The 21,534-nt window shown below is 39.6% G+C and overlaps 2 protein-coding genes across 2 annotated transcripts in view; one reads left to right on the forward strand and one right to left on the reverse strand.

Annotated features, from left to right (window-relative positions):
* Positions 1-21,534, reverse strand: part of LOC138826204 (inactive heparanase-2) — a 460,635-nt gene that overhangs the window by 54,318 nt on the left and 384,783 nt on the right. The window lies entirely within an intron of this gene.
* On the forward strand, positions 4,168-4,548 carry LOC138825810 (cyclin-dependent kinases regulatory subunit 2). The gene has a single exon (XM_070020479.1). It carries the CDS (start codon positions 4,208-4,210, stop codon positions 4,445-4,447), a length of 240 nt encoding a protein of 79 aa, XP_069876580.1. The 5' UTR covers positions 4,168-4,207; the 3' UTR covers positions 4,448-4,548.

Below are 21,534 nucleotides of genomic sequence, written 5' to 3' on the forward strand. Positions count from 1 at the left end.
CTCCTGCTTAGCTCTCCATTCTCATTTCAGATCATTCCATTGTCTTGCTACATCTAGGTTGTTACTCTGTTCTGTGACTCCTCTAGACCTTCTCCCCTTTTTTTTTTTTCTTTTTAATTTTATTGGAAGGGTGATGTACAGAGGGATGACAGTTACATAAGTAAGGTAATGAGTACATTTCTTGTCATTGTTACCTCCTCCCTCATTTTCTCCCACTTTCCTTCCCTCTGGCCCCCACACCCCCAAGATGTAAAGTTCATTTCCAACATAGTGTCTTGTGAGTACCACTGTTGCATTAGTTCATCCTTTGTCCTTTGTCTCCCCATTTTGTTATTCCTCTTCCCTTCCCCAAATCAGATAAACATAAACAGGACACAGAGTACCAAAATCAAAAACAGACACAACAAGAGATAAACCAAAGGGGAAAAATGAAGGGAAAAAGAAATAACTTCATACAGTACATTAAAAAAAACCCAAAACAAAAAACCTCTTGTTTCCATATATTGGAGTTCATTTCAATTAGCATCATTTTATATGGTCATATGTACATAGCTACTGAGCTCTTATGATCTTCTGCTAGGACTATCCTAATTATTATTATTAGGACTATCCTAATTATTATCCTAATAATTATACTAATTATTACAAATGAGGGAAACCATGAGGCCTATGCTTCTTTGCTAGACCTTCTCCTTTCTAAGGTCCTTTGCACAAGACAGTGCTTCCCATGGCTAATCTCAAGACCGCCACACTCTCATCTTCAAAGTTTTGCTTTATTGTCCCTCCGCAGAGACCAATCTATCATTTTATCTAAGATCACCGCTTCCCCAGAATCTCCATCCTTATTACTTCTCCTACTATCTATAGTTATTACCATATTGATTTGGTGACTTACCCTTATTTGTCTCTGCCCTAGATCAGTTCTGAATTCCTTGAAAGCAAAAGGCCATGTCTGTTTCCTTCAGAGCTATATTTCACAAGAATCTTCTAGATCACTGATGGTGATGATGAAAGAGACAACCAAAGGGTTTTCCATCCCCAGGGCTCCCCAGAAGGCATGCTCTGCTCAGCCACAACCATTCACTGTTCTGCCATGTTTGCCAACTCCATTCCCCTAGCCAGTTATCCCCATTGGTTTAGACTTAAACACACTCAACTTTTGAAAGCTGAGCTTTGTACTTCAAGTTCTACATTCTCTGAGTCATGTTATTTTATTAAAATAGCATAATGTAACTTTCACAGGGCATTTCCAGAGGAAGGGCTAGAAGTGCCCTCTGATCTGTGCTCATTCCCCATCAGGAAAATGAAGCCTGTCCAGATGAAACCATGGGAGCCAATGGAGAGCAGACACTCAATGAGTTATAATAACGATTGACTGATAAGTGGAAGGGAAGAACAACAGGAACATGGACACTCAGAATGGTTCAGGGACAAAATGACTCCGAGTTTCCTATGTATGTTCTGTGTCCACTGGAAGGCAAGTCCTCCTGAGAGATGGGCTTTGCATTCCTTAGAACCCAGGGAACCAAGCAATAGGAAAGTCATGGCCCCAAATGGGGCTTTACAGTTACTGCAAATGAAAAAGGAAGGCTGTATATATTTTTTAAAGAGAAAAAGTCATATAAACCTGACAGCTCCACTCCACTGAACAAATCCCAGTCATCTCTAGCCAAACCACTCTATTTTCCTGACAGAGCCTTACACAGTGGGAACACATTGTGAAAAATCAGCGGTCATAACCGCAAACCACTAACGTTACACCCTGGGCTCACTCCTGATGTTTTTGGGTTCATTTCAGGCAAAGTAGGTCACCCTCAGTTTTCAAACACACATTAGCCTTCCCTCCATCCCTCCAAACTCCTTAACCAACCAACACAATATGAATTTCACTGAAGTTTCCATATCTCTCCTTCAACTGCATTCAACTTCTCTGTTTGGAAACTGCTGAGTTACTGGTCTTAATCATACTATTACCTGCTTAATGGTTTAATTTGTGTTGTGTCGCAAGGGGCTAACAGAAATGGAAATGGGATTTCACATTTTTTTTCCTTCCAGTTAAATCTGTAGTAAGGATAGTGATACCTATCCACATTTCAAATGCACATACCCTGTGATGGTCTGGATGTGGTTTATACTCCAAAAGTGGGGCTCGCAGCTTGGTTCCCAATATGATGTTACGATGTTATTGAGGTGACAGAGCTGGGGAAGAGTGGGGGATAATATGTCATGGTGGCCTGACCTTTAAGGATGGATGAATGCTGTCTCTCAGAAGTGCACCAGGGTTTTGTGACTGTTATGTTTCTCTTCTGATGTTTTTGGTTTTCTTCTTTACCTTTTAACATGTAGCCAAGTGCTCCTCACAGGGCCTGCTGTCAAGCCATTTAGATTCTTTAGTCACTAGAGTCATGAACTTTGTTTCATATGTCATCCTTCTTAGGTATATAGTTATAGCAACTTAAGTGGAGACTAACCTATACCTTTTACATCAAGAATTCTATTTTGTAGTATGTTTACTGCAGACGTGCAAAAAATACGCAGAAATATTATTTAGAAACATTTTTGTTTCTGGTACTGGGGCTTGAACTCATGACCTTGTGCTCTTACTTCGCTTATTCATCCACAGCTGATGCTCTACCATTTGAGCCATGCCACCACTTCTGGCCTTTTTTGCTGCTTAGTTGGAGCTAAGGTTTTTGAGAATTTTGAGACTCTTGAGAATCTGCTTGATGGATGTGAACCTTAATTCTCAGATTTCAGCCTCTGGAGTAGCTAGGATTATAGGCATTAGTCACAGGTGCCTGACTACAAAGGCATTCTTATCTACCTGTATTTTTTTTCCTCTTTTTTTTGTATCTAAGCAGCTGGAGAAAAGCATACAATCAGGTAGACAGGTTTCTCTTTAACTTGATTTCATGTTCTTGGTATTGCCAGCAATCCCACACTGTTTCCTTAGTTTGTTTTATCAAGGTGTGTCTCTAATCTTGGAGACTATTATTTCATATATCTATTTTTCTCAAAACTTCTCCATTCATCTCCCTTCTTCTTAGGCAATGGCTACCATGTGCTTCAAGCAGTACCATACACCATGCTTTGAGAACTCCCTTTGCTTCCCATCAGCCAATCTATATATGGTTGCCTGTGTACCCTTCTCTCTCTTTTTTTGCATGTAAGTTGGAACGGTTCCCCTCAACAAGGTTAGTCTGTGTCCATCTGGGTGTCCTCACTCTCATTCTGTTTCTCATCCTTACTTTCAGGGGATTCTGATGTACTGACACATTTGTATCAGTCCAGACATCTCCTTTGAGCTCCAGACCTGTGTGTGCCATGGAAATCTCAGAAGCATCTCAAACTTAACATTGTTCCAGCAAGGCCCTGATTTATTACCCCCCACCCCCCACCCCAGACCTATTCTGCCTCATCTTCCCTATGGTAGTAAATAACACACCACTCATTTGTTATTTGGACCTTCCTTCTTCAATCCTCACACACTCTCCTTTTATGCATTTTAGTTTTTTCCCTCCTATCTATTATACTAGAAGCCAACTAGAAGCCATTTGTCTTGTCCAAACCATCCATCATCATCTTAATGGGACCACTAGAATAGTTTCCTGCTGGATCTCACATCTACCTCTGCTCCAGCCTCATCTATTTGCCACAGAGTAGCGGAATAATCTCCAATATATGTGGTCACGATTGTTCTCTGTCTCTCTCCATTGAACCCTATCTCTCCATAATACCCTTCGTTGTCCCATCAACTTTCAGCCACATTGCTTTCCTATCTAAGGATCTGCAAATGCTATTCCACATACCCAGAAGGACCTACCGACCCTTTGGTTCAATTCTCAAAGCATTCTTCTCTGGCTTTGCTGTCCAGGCAAGGATTTCCTGATATATTTGGAACCATCCTTATTTCCCCCTACAGAGCAGTTAACTAAACATGGAATCATATATTTACTTCCTCATTTAATTATATATATTTCTGCTGAAAGATTGTAAGCTCTCCCAGGGGCAAGGATTCAGATATGCATACCTGGCCCTTCCCAAGGTACCTGACATGTAGAAGGAGATCAATAAATAGTGATGAATATTTGAGTAAATAAATGAACAAAGGAGTCGAGTCTTTGCCCGTGCCGAGAGCGGACGTGCGCCTGAGCCGTTCCCGGTTTCTCTACGCAAACTTCGTCTTTCACCTCTGCGGGCCGGAAGGATGGCCCACAAGCAGATCTACTACTCGGATAAGTACTTCGACGAGCACTACGAGTACCGGCATGTCATGTTACCCAGAGAACTTTCTAAACAAGTACCCAAAACCCATCTGATGTCTGAAGAGGAGTGGAGGAGGCTTGGTGTCCAACAGAGTCTTGGCTGGGTTCATTACATGATCCATGAGCCAGAACCCCATATTCTCCTCTTTAGACGACCTCTTCCAAAAGAGCAACAAAAATGAAGTCTATCTGGGATCATCAGTTAAACCTTGTTCAAATGTATATGTGTATATAAGGGTAGTATTCAGTGAATACTTGAAAAAAATGTACAATTCATCAATACCTGTGCATGAGCTGTATTCTTCACAGCAACAGAGCTCAGTTAAATGCACCTGCAAGTAAGTTATTGTAAGGTGTTTAAAATTTCTTCTAGTTGTTTTTTTTTCTCTTAATATAAGTGCTTGTTTGACTTTACGTGTTATTTTTGTTAAATAAAGTTTGTATGTTGCATAAAAAAATAAAATAAATGAGCAAACACCTGTTTACTACAGTATTATTAAAATAGTAAACAATGTAAATAGCAAACATGCCTGTTAATAGGTGAAAGGTTACATACATCTTGAATACAAAGAGGTTGACCTATTTGTACAGATACAGAAAGTAGCCCAAGATACAACTATGTAAAATAAATAAACTGGGGGCTGGGAAGGTGGCTCAGTGGTAGAGTGCTTGCCTTGCATGCCTGAGGCCCTGGGTTCGATTCCTCAGCACCACATTAAGCAAAAAGAAAAAAGCCGGAAGTGGCGCTGTGGCTCAAGTGGTAGAGCGCTAGTCTTGAGCTGAAGAGCTGAGGGACAGCGCCCAGGCCCAGAGTTCAGGCCCCACGACCGGACCCAAAAAAAAAATAAATAAATAAACTGTAGAAGATGTTATTTTACAAAGGTTTGTGCATCCACAAATAGTTACGGGGTGCTCTCTCTGAAATGCTTAGATGGCTAGCATTATCTCTGGTGTTTCTGGCATAGATTTCCTGGATCCTCACCAACTGCCAGGGTTTTGTCTGATTGGAAAAACCTGCCTCCTCAATTGGTGTCCAGTGGTTCCTTTTGGTTTCCTTTTGGCTGTCTCATTTGTGTTTATGGGCAGGTATAATGGAGGAGTACATGAATGGAGCGATGAGAGTGGAATAGGGTTTATGTTCTTTCTTGCTGAGGGATAATAAGTCCTGCCTCATTTTTCTGAATTTGCTTTGTGTTCCATCTCTCACATGGAGGGTTTTTAATCCTCTAGTGGCCTTGATTTTTTGTCTGCATATAGGATCACTGGGAGAGCTTGTTAAAACCTATATTTCTGGATTCCCTCCCCACAAATGCTGATTCAGTAAGACTGGCATAGGCCCGAGAAAATGCACATTTATCAAGCTCATAGGTGAAGCTGGTGGTCTGTGACTCTGACAACTGTCACATTGATAGACTGATTTTGACTCTCCTTTCTCCATGTATGGGAGATCCTGTGACCGGGGTTAGAGGTCATAAAGTTGAACCTCCACTCCTTTTGTTCGCTATCATGCTAGAAGTCTGATTTTGCTGCCTGATGATTTCCTCACTCTCTCTACTTTTGAGTGGCTGTTTGGACATCTCTCATTCACATGGGCTCCAGGGTTCCTTCCCCCACCCTGCAATGCACACATGGCATCCATGCATAACCTGGGAAGGATTGTGTGGTATCAGATGTGGGAATGGATCGATGCATTCTTATCCCCCTCACCAGTATTGTGGCTTGGTTCCAAGGTGACCTCCTGGAGAGGATTGGGCAGTGGTCTATTGAGTAAGGAAAGTTCTTGAAGGAAGGGATGGAGCAAAGGGCCTTGGTATACTAGTTACTCATTTCCTTATTCCTCTGAGATTAGCTGAATACATGCTCAGTGGCAGACACTGTGTAGCAGACGTTAGGAACCACAGTCCCCAAGCCCCACCATCCATCAGTGCATACCTCAGTCAAGCAGACAGCTCTCTAAGTGGCTTCCATGGAAGATCAAAAGAAAACAGGTGGCAAAAAACAAACACCTAGAAGTATAAGAGGCCCAGGGATAGGAAGAATGAATCTTGACTAGAGAAATTAGGGATGACTTCAAGAAGATGGTACTATTGTGGTGGCTATGAAAAGAGAATGGAAAAGACAGTGCGTCTGGACTTCGAGGAACAGGAAATACTAGACTCTCCTTCAGAATGGTGTGCTTTTGTGCTATTGGAGTTACAGAGGGGGACCATGGGGAAACTAGGTATCCAAGCTTCTCTTAGTACTATCAAGAGCATCATGTCTTTATAATCGCTGCACTGCTTTCCAAGGGCACTTGCCAACTTCCTAAGTTTGGGCCTGGTACTCAAATAACCTTAGTTTTTTTTATATAACAATAAGGAAGGAAACTACAGCTAATATTGACTGTTTAAGGTCTCGGTTGGCCTGTCTAGGGAAAAAAGTCTAGTTGTCAAAGGTAGGTCAACATCATCAACTGGACACATTGCAGTCTCCTTTAGCCTCACCAGACGGGTATAGACTATACAGAAGTGTAGATGACTTTGCACTTCTGCTCTCTGACACTGAACTATGTGATTATAAGCAAATTATTCTACCTCTCTGTGTTTAAACTTTTCTCACCCATGAATGACCATCAGAATTTTCCCTAAAATCACAGGATAATTGTCAGAATTAACTGAAAGGATACATGTAAGCATGAACAACTATTAAGGATTTTTAACTCTTGATATTAAAATCAAATAAATGTATTTTCAATGAATCAGTTCTAGAGGATCCTTATTTCTATTTTTCCATTCTTTTAATTCAAAACTATTTAGATTTCATAACAAGCCTTTTTTTTAAAAAAAACCTTGAAGTTATTTTATTCATCAATTAGATATTTCCTTTGTGCCACTTGAGTAAATTTTAATGAAAGCAAAACATGGATTAGTTCTTTAGGTTTGTTTGTTTTTAAAAGATTACTTAGTGAAGAAAACATTTTTTCCCCAGCATCGAATCAAAAGAAAATCAGAATAATACCATGGCATACAGAAAAAAGAGAAGTTCATTTTTTTGTAGATGCATGGCACAGATTTAAATTTTAGTGCTTAGTGAAAGCTAATTCTGAGCTTAATAAATAGCACCCCCCCCCAATCTAGGCAGCAATAAAATCCCTTGAGAATTTTCACTGAATCATGAGAATGGTTTCAAATACAACAGATCAAGAGTGAGGATTTAGGAAAGACTATTGGACTTAGTTAAAAGCAGGTCACTGGTGACTTTAGAGGGAACAAAGATACTGTGATTGGAACCAGATTGTAGGGGGCAAAAGGGAGCTGAAATCATTTTCAGCTACAAAAAGACAAATTTTTTTTTAAAAAGAAAAAGAAAAAGGAAAGCAGCATGGCTCCCAAAAGGGCACATGTCCTTTCTGTGAATGTGTGCTGGGTGACTAAAGTCCCAGTACTTGGGAGACAGAAGCAGGAAGATCTCAAATTCAACAACAATCTGTGCTACATAGTGAATCACTGACAAAAAAAAAATACATGAAACAGAAAGACTTACTATCTCCCCAAATGGGGAGAACACAATGTGCAAAAACAGGTAGAAAGGAGTAAATCCCTAAGAAGGCAGGAAGGACTCACTGAGTCCTTCGACTTTGACTCTTTGTTGACTATGTGCCAGGTGGGATTTGTATGTATCAAGACAATTAATTCACCAATCCTGTCCCTTAAAGAACTCAATCTGGTACAGGAAGCCAAGAAACAAACAGCATTATGGCAGGAAAGGGGATTTTTCTTACAGTTGTTACCTTTTTGGGGTTGTTAACATAAAAACAACGAACTATAAAGACAGAGTTTCACTGCTTCTTATGCTGGCTTCAAACTCCTGGGCAAACTTTAAACTCCGACAGATAGCTGGATCTGCAGAAGTGTGCTACCATGGTGCCCGGTTATTCTTTAGTTTTTAAGCCATCTTTCCAAGTTCATGTAGCACTTTAGTAACTAACATGTTTATCGAAAATTTAGTATTTATCCTATACTTAATTGTATACTTTAGTTTGCTCCTGAAAATGATAAACTGCCCATGGTAGATGCCTACAAATGGATTGGCCCTGTGGATTTAAGATGAGGTCATCTCCTTGGAGAGATTGCGTCTATGGGCAAATCAAAATTGCTAATGAGCAGAGTCAATAAATTTCATACAGAGTAATGAATTACTGCTCTTATATATTTTAGCCTAAATGTGAAGGAGTTGGTAGTATAACAGATTCCCTAGAACACATACTGTCAGTTCATTTACCTTTGCGGCAAAAACAAAATATACCAATGCTCCATTTTTCTTCTCATCTTCACATTCTTCCAATTCTCTCCACTGAAATTACTTTCTATAAGGTCACTCTGACCTAACTGTTCCTTGAAAGTGGCCTGTAATCAGTATGTGCTCTATTGAACTTTTTCCAGTATGTGATAGTGTTAACACATTTTCAAATATCTCTTCTCCTTTCAAGCTTCTGGAACATGGTTCTCGCTTTCAATTTCAACTATTTCTCTGTATCTGTAATTGGCTCTCTTACCTCCTGAACCAGAATTAAGGCTTTTCTATGATCCCCATTCTTGCTTTGTATTTTTCTTGCAATTTTGTCTATTTCTACAGACTCATAAAGATGACATCTGAATGTTCTTCTTTAGAAACATCTTTCTTCATTCTCCAATACCACTTAGATATGCCATCAACTAGAGATTCAAACTGGTAATATTGGAAAAGAGTCTCCTGTTTTTCCCTCCAAATATGTTCCTCTTCTTTCCTTCCCAAGTTCTATTGATAATACCACCCACATTCCCAGTTTTTCAGGTTTAACAATTTGGGAGCAATCTGAATTTTTCTCCTTCTATTTTCAACTTTTGCTTAAGTCTCATAGGGACTGTGTATTTACTACTAATACCTTACTAACAAGACTCAATACCCAGAGAATAGCAGTAGTTTCCCCTGATCATCTCCCTGAGCCCTCAGCCATCCGAGTGCATGATTCATGATGCATATGGCCCAGATGTTAAAGATACAATAGGGATGGGGTCATGAACAATTTTTCTACCACGAATGTTTCCTACCATTAACTGCCTCTCACAGGGCTTCTATGAAGGGACACTTTAAAGATAAATCATGTGTGTAATATTTGCTGGCACAACAAGGCTGCTCCCTAATCTGTTTCTAAGGTTGAGCAGCGCTGTAGGTGTTTGAGAGCTTCATGAAGAAAACTCCCTTTTTCTGGAACATTGGAAGTCTCTAGTATTTCTTTTATGCATCTCTTAAGTTGCTATGAAGTCACAAAGCTTCAAAAATGAGAAAGAGGGCATGCTAGATCGCAAGGGAGAATGTACACTACAAATGAGCAGCATGGGAGTCCTGAATTCTCTCTTGCTCTAAAGGGAGGGTGGAATGGTAAACTCAGGTACTCCTGTCAGCCTAGGTCTGAATTTGGCCTTTGCTTTGTGATTCTGGCCAGCAGAAACTTTATGTTCTTTGACTCCTATTATGTAGACATGGGAAATGTTCCCTTTGTTTTTCTATCTGGACTTCATTGCTTCTGGCTTTTATTGATTCTTTGGAATGTATTGTCTTCATGGGCTGGAGTCCATTTCCATTTCAGCAGCTGCTCTGGAATTATTCTGATCCTTTGTATCTTAATGTCCACTGAGCACCTAGGAGCAGATATGTCCCTGCTTGGACCCTTGATATCCTCAAATTGTAGGGACAAAATGATCTTTAAGGTTACTTCTAGTCCCAATGTCCTGAGAGTCTATGGATCTTAACTGTTTTCCTTTACTAGCTGGTGTTTGGCTATGACTGCTACAAAGATGGATGCTTTGAAGGGTGATATGGGCAATACATGTGGGTGGTTTTAGCCAATGGGCTAGCACTCTAGCAAAGCAGCTGTGAGGTCAAGAAGCACCACCACAGCCTAAAACAGAATTGTATAGGAGATAGGCTTTTGGAGGTATTTATGGGAGTCACAATGGGACATTCTGAAGATATAATAATGCCTTAATACCAAATTTCCTGGCTTTCTCTTGAGTCACTGGAACACAGTGTTTATGTTTCGTAATGTTAATCACATGCAATTCTTCTAAATCTGGGATCTAATGGATGCAAAAATGGGTCCAAATGTCAATTTTAAACATATGTTTTTTATATTGAATAGACCTGTATGGTTCCAAATACCAGTTAACTCTTTGATGAAATTAAGGTCTGATTTATTTATTTACTTATTTTTGCAGAGATGGTTCTAATTGGTATTCAAGATGGGGAGAAATCCTCAGATCATTCCAGCAATGGGGTCAGCAGAGGAACTGGAAAGCTACTTCCGGAAGCAAAGCATGAAGGCCTGGGATAGCTCAGTAAATACTGCTTGATGAGGAATGGAGGGAGTTAGAAGCTGTCTGGCAGGCTGTGGTAGGATCTGGAAATTTGAAAATTGCACAGAACAACGAAAGCCAATGTGAGAACCCTTTTTGTGGGGACTTTAAATGCAGATGGAGAACATACTGATTTTGTTGGTCATTAATAGTCATTTTGAATTTCAAGATGACCATTTTCATTTTTTTTTATAATGATGCGAAACAGTCTCACTTGGTCCTCAGAGAGCAATTAACCAGATAGTTTCTTGGTGTCCAACAATTGTGCTTGTTGTTTTGTCTGAAGAAAAGGAGGCTGGAAGATGACTGAACTTTTCAGGGCAAGAAGACATTTATAGTTTAAAAAGCAATCAAAATAGGGGTTAGACAAGGCTTTAAATGCCAGGACATCACAACCAGGAGAACTAGCAAGCGCCATGACACTGAGGAAATAGTGGTACCTGCTTTGAAGATCTGACAGCTACCACCTGCTTTTCCTACCAAGAGACTGAAAGCAAGTTGATTCTTAAAGTTCCATCCCCCATGACATTTGAATAACATTGTCATGACACAACCATTTGGATATCTAAATTGAAATTGTCTTTTGAGCCAGTAAAAGTCATGGAAGAAATCCACTTCAGAGTCATAACCAATTTTTTTCTCTTTTCATTTTTATGATTTTTAAAAAAAATACAGGGTCTAGCTGTGTACTCCAGGTTGGTCTCACGTTCTTGGTCCTCCTGCGTCCAACTCCCAAGGTCTGGGCTCACCTGCACATGCCACTTCATCTGACTATAAGCTAGCATTTTTAAACCCAGGTAAAATTTCCCTATTTTTTTTTTATCATTTTCTCTAATTATTACTGTAAGATTCAGATAACTTTTGGCAAGGATAAAGATTTGTGGTAGATAGTTCTAGAGATACTTCCTAGGTATTTTGCACAAGGGTAACACTAAAAAAAGAACTTCTCCTTCCTCCTCGTTGTCCTCCTCCTCCTCCTCCTCCTCCTGTTCCTCCTCCTCCTGTTCCTCCTCCTCCTCTTCCTCCTCTGCCTCCTCCTCCTCCTCTGCCTCCTCTTCCTCCTCCTCCTCCTCCTCCTCTTCCTCCTCCTCCTCCATTGAGACTTGGAGAATGAGATGAAGGGATGTTACAACCACACAAGTGATGCTATTTGTTTAGACTTTGTGGTGATGGGTCAGTTGCCTGACCCATCAGAAGGTATAGGGCTGCTGCTCAGGAACTGACACTATTCAATTTAATCCTTTTTTTTTTTTTTGCCTATAGCACGCCTGGCTTGATTTTGGAGAAGCTTTCAGTATTATAGTTCCAAGAGTCTAAGTTTTTCAAATCTTAAAAAAATAAATAAGAGACTGAGCTAACAGCACTAAGGATGCTGAGAAAGAATTGGAAAAAATTGGCTGGAGGTTGCATTTAATTAAATTGCATCAACAAAATGTGAGGCATGAGGCAAATGACACACGGAAAGGAAGATGGCATGAAAAATAGCAATGAGAAGGTCAAGCTCTAATCTCTAAGCTAACCAGAAATGGTAACAAGGTCAAAAGGTCAAAACATTGAATAAAACCCAACAATTTTACTTGGTACAGGGAACTATCAGGGGTAAAATAACTTAGCTCATTGAAAGAGATGATCCTTGAGATCTTTTCAGGTTTCAGGTGTTCCTAAAACTGAAAACTATTTCCACAGCAATTTTGCAATGCCAATTCTGAAGGGTTTTTTTTAATGACCTCATTATGTAGTCCAGGCTGGCCTTTAACTCAAGATGTTCCTGCTTTAGCCTCCTTAGTGCTGAAATGACGATCTGTGTCAGGATTTCTTGATGAAGCTGTAGGATTAACAAGATATTTTCTCAGTTTTGACTCTTGGGTACACCAATCTTTATATTCTTTGTGATCACTAAGAAGTACACCTGAGCACTTTGACTACATTCTTGAGAAGCTTGACATGATGTTTGAGTTGTCAGCTAAACAATGGTTTTCTTTATGGAGTATCACATTTTCCTGAAAAAATTACTGGCAGGCAAAGTATGGTTATTCAGACTTGAGCATTCTGGCAATTATTTTATCCACAGAAAACAATGGGTAGTGTTTGTTGTGAAATTCTATTTTCAAGTGAAAATTAGAATTCTGTAAAACTTGTCTCTACCTCTGGGAAACTGAAAAGTTCCCAGTAATTAATAACTTCCCCCCCCCTCTAATACTGGGGTTGAAACTCAGGGCTCTGTGGCTTGCTTGCCAGGCATTCTACCCCTTGTTCCATACCTACAGTCTAACTTTTTACTGTTTAATCAGAGATGGAGACTCTTGGACTTTTCTGTCCAGATTGGTTTTGATCCCTGGGTCTCAGCCTCTTGAGTAGCTAAGATTACAGGCTACTAACAACTTGAAATGAATGACTTTTCTGATGAGGTTGGAGTGATATTAATGAAGTGATTTTTTTTTGGTATTTTTATAATGGGGTTATACACTAATTTGAAGATCGCTTAATAAACGATTATTTTCCAGAGTACCAATGAATAATGCTAAGAACTATTTAAATGAATTTTTAATGTAGTGGGGAACTAAAAGTTCACTGATAAGAGTTTCTGATTGCATTAATCCTTAAAAAAAATCACTACTTTTACTATAGTATCAGGAATGGCCTAATTATTTGAAAGAACTATTAAAATTATTCTCCCTTTTCCAACTGCATATGTACATGCACAGTTTTTCTTTCTTTCTTTACTTCAACTAAAGCCAATAATGAAGAGGCAGATGAGAACTCAGCTGTTAAGTCAGGCACTACACAGATTTGTAAAAATATAAAGCAATGCTACTTGACTCCCTATTTCTTGTTTAGGAGACACAGCAATTTTTCATCAGATATGTTATTTATGTTATCCCATACTAGGCTTTATTGTTGTTCTTTTTGAATGATTTAATACATACTAATCTTAAGATGATCTCAGCTAGAATTTCTATAAGACATTGGCAATATAAGGCATATTTAGACATATCTGGGAGTCTTCCATAACTATGATCACCTTCAATAAGAGTTTGATGGGGATATGAGACCTAAAGTTTTGAGACTCACTGCTCTAATAAACAGAGGACAAGGAAATTGTCTAATCTCACACGGCCATAAAGGCCTCACACAACTTTAAATGTATGAGCATTATGACAGAATGAAGGGCAGGTCAGGCATCTTATTCCTGCTTTGATTCACGAAATACTTATGGTCCCAGGCATTGGAACTGCAATAGTGAAGAATACAGGTTAAAAAAAATCCCTACTCCTCAGAGCTTTGGTTCTGGTGTTTGGTGTTTAAATTTTTTTTTTTTTGTGGGGGAAGGCTGGTCCTGGGGCTTGAACTCAGGTCTTGGGCACTGTTACCGAGTTTCTTTTGCTTAAGGCTAACACTCTACCACTTGAGCCACAGTGCCACTTCTGCCTTGTGTTTTGTTTTTGAGTAATTTTATTGCAGATAAGAGTCTCATAGACTTTCCTGCCTAGATCCCATCCTCCTGGGTAACTGGCATGAGCCACCAGTGCCTAGCATGTTTGATATTTTGATCTTAATCCTATTCGCAATTTAGTGTGTAATCTAGGTAGATCATTAACTCTTCTTGGGCCTAATTTTTTCCATATGTACAATGGTGCATTTGGATACATCTGTGGCTAAAGTTCTTTGAATTCTGTGGTTCTATGACTTTGACTGGGTTTCTAGAGATAACCTCACCAGTTGAACTGAAACGTTATCCCTTGTTTTCATTTTGTTAACTCATTACCTACTAGGTCTCATTTCCTATGCACTTACTTCAGGGAAGTTCATCTTGGCTCTTGAGTTAGTTCTTCTGTTAATGTCTGAGGTATGAGAAGCCACTGTTTTAGAGCAGCCTTACTGGGCTGTTCATTGCTTGTTCAGTATCTATTTTCCCAGCTTGAATATGAGAATACTGAAGGCAGGAAGTATGTCTGCCTTTTTACACATTGCATGTGTGGAACAGTAACACCCCAGTCAATATTGTCTTCCTTAAACTTTTTACCCCTTTCTCCAATACCAGTTGGTATTACTTTTCTTTGAATTCTAGCTGGGTGCTGGTGGCTCAAGCCTATAAGTCTAGCTATTCAGGAGGCTAAGATCTGAGGATGGCTATTTGAAGCTAGCCCAGGCAGGAAAGTCTGTGAGATTGTTATCTCCAATTAATTACCCAAAGAAGCCAAAGGTGGAGCTGTGGCTGAATTGATAGAGTGCTAGTCTTGAGCAAAAAAGCTCAGGGACAGTGTCCAGGCCTGATTTCAAGCCCCAGGACTGGCACCAAAACCAAAAAAATTCTTAGCATTTATCTTTTTCTAACATACTATATGTTATATCTTACTTAGCATGTTAATTATCTATGGTGGGGATAAGGTTTAGATAATAAAAATCTGTGAGATATAGCAGTCTCTTTGGCTTACCATGCACCTTCAGTAACTAAAAGAGTGCCAGTAACATAGAAAGAAGTGAATAATTTTTGTTGAATAAACAGCTTTGTTGTTTAAATAAGCCATTGGTGGCAAAGCACAGATATTGAGCTGTTTTCTTTTTTGTGCAGAGGGGTTGAAATTGGATTTATTCATGCATACGTTTTCTTTTAGTTTCTTTTGTGCATAAAAATATACATTTACATGAATTTTGAGCAAGACCATGAGCAAGTTTGGTCTGTCATCTGTAAATGGTGTGTCATAAACTGGTCCATGTGGTAAAAGGTTTGTGACCTTGACCATCGCTGGACCGTAAAGATGTAGTAGGCCAAATGCAATTATGGTTGGCGTTCCCATTCTCTAAAACCATTTGCAAGTGTGACTTAAACACATTTTTGAGAAAATCAAGAGCATATGAACAAAGTAAAGGAACTAATTTTTTAAAAAAAGACTATATGAATAAGAAACAGAATCCAAAAGGATCTTGGAGCAATAAACCAAAGATATAAAACATAAACTCCTTCAAAAGCGCATAAGTAATTTAAATAGATAACTGCTTGCTCTCTGGAAATATACTTTGCAAGATGGAGGGGAAAGTTAAACAGCAAGAAAATTAAGTAAACACAAGCAACGAATTCACAGCATAGTAAGGCTTAAAATCCAGTTAGGAAGAAGCAAGTTTGAAACGCATAGCCATTTCAAATGCATCCACCATGATATAATTGGATTCTAGATGTGAAAAGGAAATATCAGGGTAATTTAATTTGAGGTTGTGTGAACTTAAGAGCTACAGTATAAACTCAGATTCAAAAGAAGCAAGCAAAATGTGGGGGAGAAGAGAAATCGCTGTTCTTTTTGAAAGAAATAACCATTATTTAGGATTCAGATAACTCATTAGATAAGAGAATTATTCATTCTTTCCTTTCATACAATGTGATCATTTAGTGTGGGGTAACTGTTCAGAATCCTTGCAGTTGGAAATGTAGTTTACTGCCTTTCAATTACAACTGAGAAGGTTTAAACATTAGGATATATGTATATAAGTATATATGTATATGTATATAAGCTCCAAAGCAATGGAGTTTAATTGTGAAAATTCAACTTTTCAAAGCAGAGAAGAGAAATAGGAAAGGCAGATACTTCTTTAGAGGCAAGGAAATAAAGCCTTAGAAAACACCTTTGAACTGTTTGTAGTAAACACAGGCTCATTTATCCTGCTCAGCTTCTATTCCCACTCCTGGCAATGGAAACCCCCACCCCACCCCCATATTCCTTTTGGAAAATTCTTTTTCTCAGAAGAGAATGCCAAGAGAAATGCCCTGCCCTCCCACCAATGGGCACAAGAATGATATAAGCTAAGTCAGTCAAACATTCTCTCCCTGGAATCCGAGTTTTGGATTGAGTAACATAAATGGGAACTAATTCATCCCCATGGTGACCTATGAGGAAGCTGGACAGATAACCAATTTCCTACCCTCTTCTGGTTGCTTAGTTTTGAAAATAGTCTGTGTGCAATCCTTGTCTTTCCAATGAACTCATTTTCTTTTTCTTTTAAGTTAACCAGAATTGGTTTCTTTGGCTTGCAAGAAAGAACTCCAAGTGATAGATCACTGAAGCTCAAATTTTCTTAAATATAAACACCATCAACAATTCTTGTCCGCTGGGCCGGTGTGGCTCATGTCTATAATCCTACCTACTCTGGGGGCTGAGATCTGAGAATCACCATTTGGGGCTAGTCTGAGGCTGACAAACTTGAGAGACTCGTATCTCCAAATAACCAGAAAAAAAAAAGCCAGAAGTGGTAGAAGTGAAGTAGTAGAATACCAGCTGTGAGCAAAAACGCCTGAGTGAGAGTGAGGCCCTGAGTTAAAGCCCTAGTATGAGGAGAAGTAAATCTTACCCCAGACAAAATCACAGAATCAGAAACTCCAGGGAAGAGGTCTTGGAATCTTTACCATTAAAAATTTTCCTCTGGAAAATTTGATATTCAAGAAAAAAAGTACATTAAGTACCGAAATAGGCAAAGATGGAGGAGGAAAGAGAAAAAGAAATAAAAGATGGACATAGTGATAAGTCAGATATGGCAGATGGGAACAGAGATGACTGGTGTGAATGTGAGGACCAGGATGTTACAAGATCTACGGAGCAGGTTCATGGGGACCGTGACTGCAGTTTTTGAATATGTTGAGGTTTTAGTTATTATAGGCTATTCAAAAGAAAATGGGAGCCAATGCCTGTGGCTTACACCTGTAATCCTAGCTACTCAAGAAGCTGAGATCTGAGGATTGTGGTTCTAAGCCAGCCAGGCTGTGAGGCTCTTATCTCCAATAAACTACTCAGAAAAAGCTGGAAGTGGTGCTGTGGTTCACGTGGTAGAGTGCTAGCCTTGAGCAAAAGAAGTTTAGGGACAGCACCCAGGGCCAGAGTTCATTTCAGGATCAGAAAAAAAAAAGATATAAAAGGAATGGAAATGGGTAGCTAGTTAATTTCTGTTCTGCCAACTGGACAAGTTATTCCTCTGTATAATAGGGATGATGATGGTAATACCATTTATAGTGCTTTAAAATTTTATTTCTTATAATCTTAGTTATATGATGCAGTTGTCATTTGACAAAGCAGTTTATGAATATATTGTGTCTTGATCAATGTCACTCCTTTCAACATTCTTGCCCATCCCTCCCAACCCAGGCCTTCCCTCACTCATTTAAATTTTGTAGGCTATACATTGAATTTTTGACTACATTCTCCTCTCCTCTTCATTTGTCTACCCTTTTCCCCTTGACCCACCCCACCCCTTTCAAGTACCTACTTCCTGGTGTTTATTTTGTTGACACCTAATATAAAACATTTGAAACTATGTTTTTATTTTTATTTTTATCTTTGTTGGTCATGGGGCTTGAACTCTGGGCCTGAGCGCTGTCCCTCAGCTCTTCAGCTAGGGGCTATCGCTCTACCACTTGAGCTACAGCGCCATTTCCGGTTTTCTTGTGGTTTATTGGAGATAAGAGTTTCATGGACTTTCTTGCCCAGGCTGGCTTTGAACCGCAATCCTCAGTTCAGCTTCCTGAGTAGCAAGGACTACAGGTGCCTGGCTAAAACTATGTTTTTATAACTGTGTTTTTTTTTTTTAACTGGCATGTGATAGATGCTGCATAAGTGTTAAGGAAATTAGTGAAGTAAAGTTGGAATATAAGGAACTGCATTTTAGGTAGGAATTCTGGCAGAAGATGAAGACTCATGAATTATGATGCTAGAGGGAGCCTTTGAAGTCTTGGAAGTTAACGATCAAAGAATGTATGTAGTATATAAAAAACAGAAGGATCCCTACATGTTAGGATTTTCCTCTTATTTCAGCCTATCAATAGTTCTCAATTACCACACATCCTACAATGACTTTTCCCCACATTTGAAACATCTCTGGAAAAGTGATACCCCTTACCATCAATCACATATCATAGGTTTTGTTTTAAATCAGTTATTTCTTTTTCAGTGGTGCACGAAGTAATGCTGTATCTTTCAACTGAGAATTTTAGTTTTGATGAGAAGTGTGATTGCTCTTCTTTGAACCTTCAAGATACCCTAGATAAGCCTTTCCTTTAACATGTACGTTAGTCTTTCCAATATTAAACTTGTCCATCAACTACTAGACTTAAAGATCCCCCAAAGGTTGAGAAATTCCCTGTCTCCCTTATGATTCTGTGAGGGCACTTCTCAATAGTTCTACTTGTGGGATGACCTCAAATAAAATTATTTGGGTCAAATTTCATTCTAAAGCAAGCTATAACTTATTTTTCATAACTTATAATATTTTGAAATTAACCTCCCTACCATTCCTATTTCATAGTTACTTTGGCATGCATGAACACACATTTTCTTTTTCAGTTCCTTCATGTTACACCTGATTCAAAGCATATGCCATGTGAACTCCCCAGGTAGCTGACTGCATGAACTATTTTCTTTAAAAAAAAAAACAACAAACTATTCACATTCCTGGAAATATTTAAGATAGGACTAGAATTTTTTCCACAAAATTACATTGAGACCAGAGAACAATGTCCACACACTATATAATTGAAGTAGATGTGGATTCTTTCTGAGTGACCTTAGTTTGCACCATGTGTTCTTTCTACCTGTTCATAAAACTTTATTCCTTTCCCTGGCATACATTTGGGGTAGTGAATGGCAATTATGTGAATATTCAGTCTCCCAAGATTTGCAGGGGTCAATTACATTACTGGATATGCATGGAACCTATCCTGGATATCAAGCCTATCCTTGACCCAGAACATGCCGTAAACCTTGACCACAGCCAGGTGAATTCTCTTGGATGTGTTCGATGGACTTTCTGCCATCCTCGCTCTCATTTCTGACTCTGCTACTCCATTGCTCAAGACCTGACCTTCCTTTTCACCTCTTGGGTTCTCTTTTCCAAGGCCACAGGGCATTAAAGCTTCTCTGGTATCACAACGGGAAAGAGGAATTCCCTTGCTGCCACTGATGCTTACTAATTTCCCTCTGAATACGGCTCTTCCTGTCCTGGGTAGGACACTGCTTTTCAGCCTCATTGGTTTGCTCTGACTGTCCAGTCAATTTTCTAATCCCTGTTGTTTTTTTTTAACCATACAATCTAGCACTGCGCTCTAGTTCACTTTCTCCTCTGGCAGATCCACCAAGGATCTCAGGATACTCTGAATACCAATAGTGTTAATTAGATGGGAGATATAAGCATGAAATAGCCAGGAAGAGGCCTGGCGTATGGTCAGGTCAGTCCCTTCTACTTTTCCCTTTAATCTTGAAAGAAATGTACTGCGCTCACCAGGATCCAGGCTCATCTTGTCTTCCTAGCCTTATCTCTGTCTACATTTACACTAAGTGCCTATCCTGGGTTTCTATCCAAGTCAGAATCTGCACCACTATCCAGACTCCCCAGCTACTCAGACATTTCTTCAGCTTTACTCTTAACCCTAAACCTGGAATTGTCTTCCCAGCTTCTTGCAAGTGAAAAGTCCCACTCATTCATCCATGCCTACCTAACTCAAGCACAACTTTCTTCAGGAAGAATCTCCCTCTCTACCAGAAAATAATTGTCTCTCTGGTCTCCTATAGTACTTTTGTTGAGTTGCTATCTCTGTATTTATGGTATTGTGTCTTGAGTAATCATTTATACATAACGATTTAATTCAGCATACAACTAAGTTCTTTGTGTTTAGGGTCCCCTTCTTATTCGTTACCTCATCCCCCACAATGCTTTGTAATACTTAGCTGGATCATCACACAGAGGCAGAAAGTGCGTTTACAAGGATTCCAGCATCCAAAAGGTAAGGTAGCAAAGATTCCTTGGACTCTTTGCAATTTTGGATTCTCTCAACTTCACAGGGAAGCTTCTGAATTGCAGAAGAAAGGGTTCTGGTCTCCGTTCTGCCTTTGGTGAGTGAGTCATGCTTTCTCTCTGGCTTAGATTCCTCATGGCTGAGATGAAGGGGGTGGGGAGGCAGGTGTTGCGCTATAAAAGTATTTCCTACACCTTTATTTTTGCAATATCTGCACATACCTGTTTTATTTGCTTAATAGTAATTTTTCCTAGCCATCCTCAGCCTTCCATTACTATCTATGTAAACCTCTTCCGAAGTGAGAATGTGTATGATATTGTGGTCTCACTGTGGTCGTGGTAGGTTTTTGTTTTTGTTAACTCAAATTAAAATAAATATCACTATTAAAGTGAGTTAAAAAATCCATGTGCCTCTACAATAATTTCCTGTGTTTCTAATGGCCTATGGGCCACACCTTGGGAGGTAATGGCCTATACTCCCCATAAGTCCCTTCTAGTCCTGAGGGCTCTAAAATCTTCCCTGGGGGAAGCTATGCCCCTCTGGAGCCATTTAGCAAAACATCTGAAATGACTAGGTTTAACGGAGAATGATTCAGCCTGGGCCCCTGGGATGGGCTTGTAACTTAATAAGCCTTCCAGCACCTCTAATGACTGGGCCTCCCCCTTCTTTATGCCTCCCCTCTGAGCATGCTGCTGTTTGCACACTGCCTTTTCTGCAGCCTCCACTTTCCTGCAGGGCCCTGTGTGTGTTTGCCTGCCCAGATCTCCCCTCTGGAGAGCTGTTTATGTTTGCACACTCGGCTTGTCCTGTTGACTTGTCTAACTAAACTCCCCTTTGAGGGCTGTATATTTTGGCACAGTCTGGCTCTCCAGGGGGTTCTTGTGTCCATTAACACCTCTGGTCCTGCAGTTTATACCACATCTTTGCTGCCCTTGCCTCAAGCAAATAGGTCTACACCACTTTGTTCTTAACTATTCTTCGATGTACTTCCATTTACCCCCCCCTCTATTTTCCTAAAATAAACATGTATAAAGCTCATAATAAGAACTATAAAGTCTAGTTTTTAAAAGTGTGAAGAGGATATCTAGTCACAGATGATGGGGTAAAGGCATTTTAACTTTAT

This window comes from Dipodomys merriami, unplaced genomic scaffold, assembly GCF_024711535.1.
Source record: "Dipodomys merriami isolate MVZ:Mamm:240054 unplaced genomic scaffold, mDipMer1.0.p SCAF_14, whole genome shotgun sequence".
In the NCBI taxonomy this organism is placed as follows: Eukaryota; Metazoa; Chordata; class Mammalia; order Rodentia; family Heteromyidae; genus Dipodomys; species Dipodomys merriami.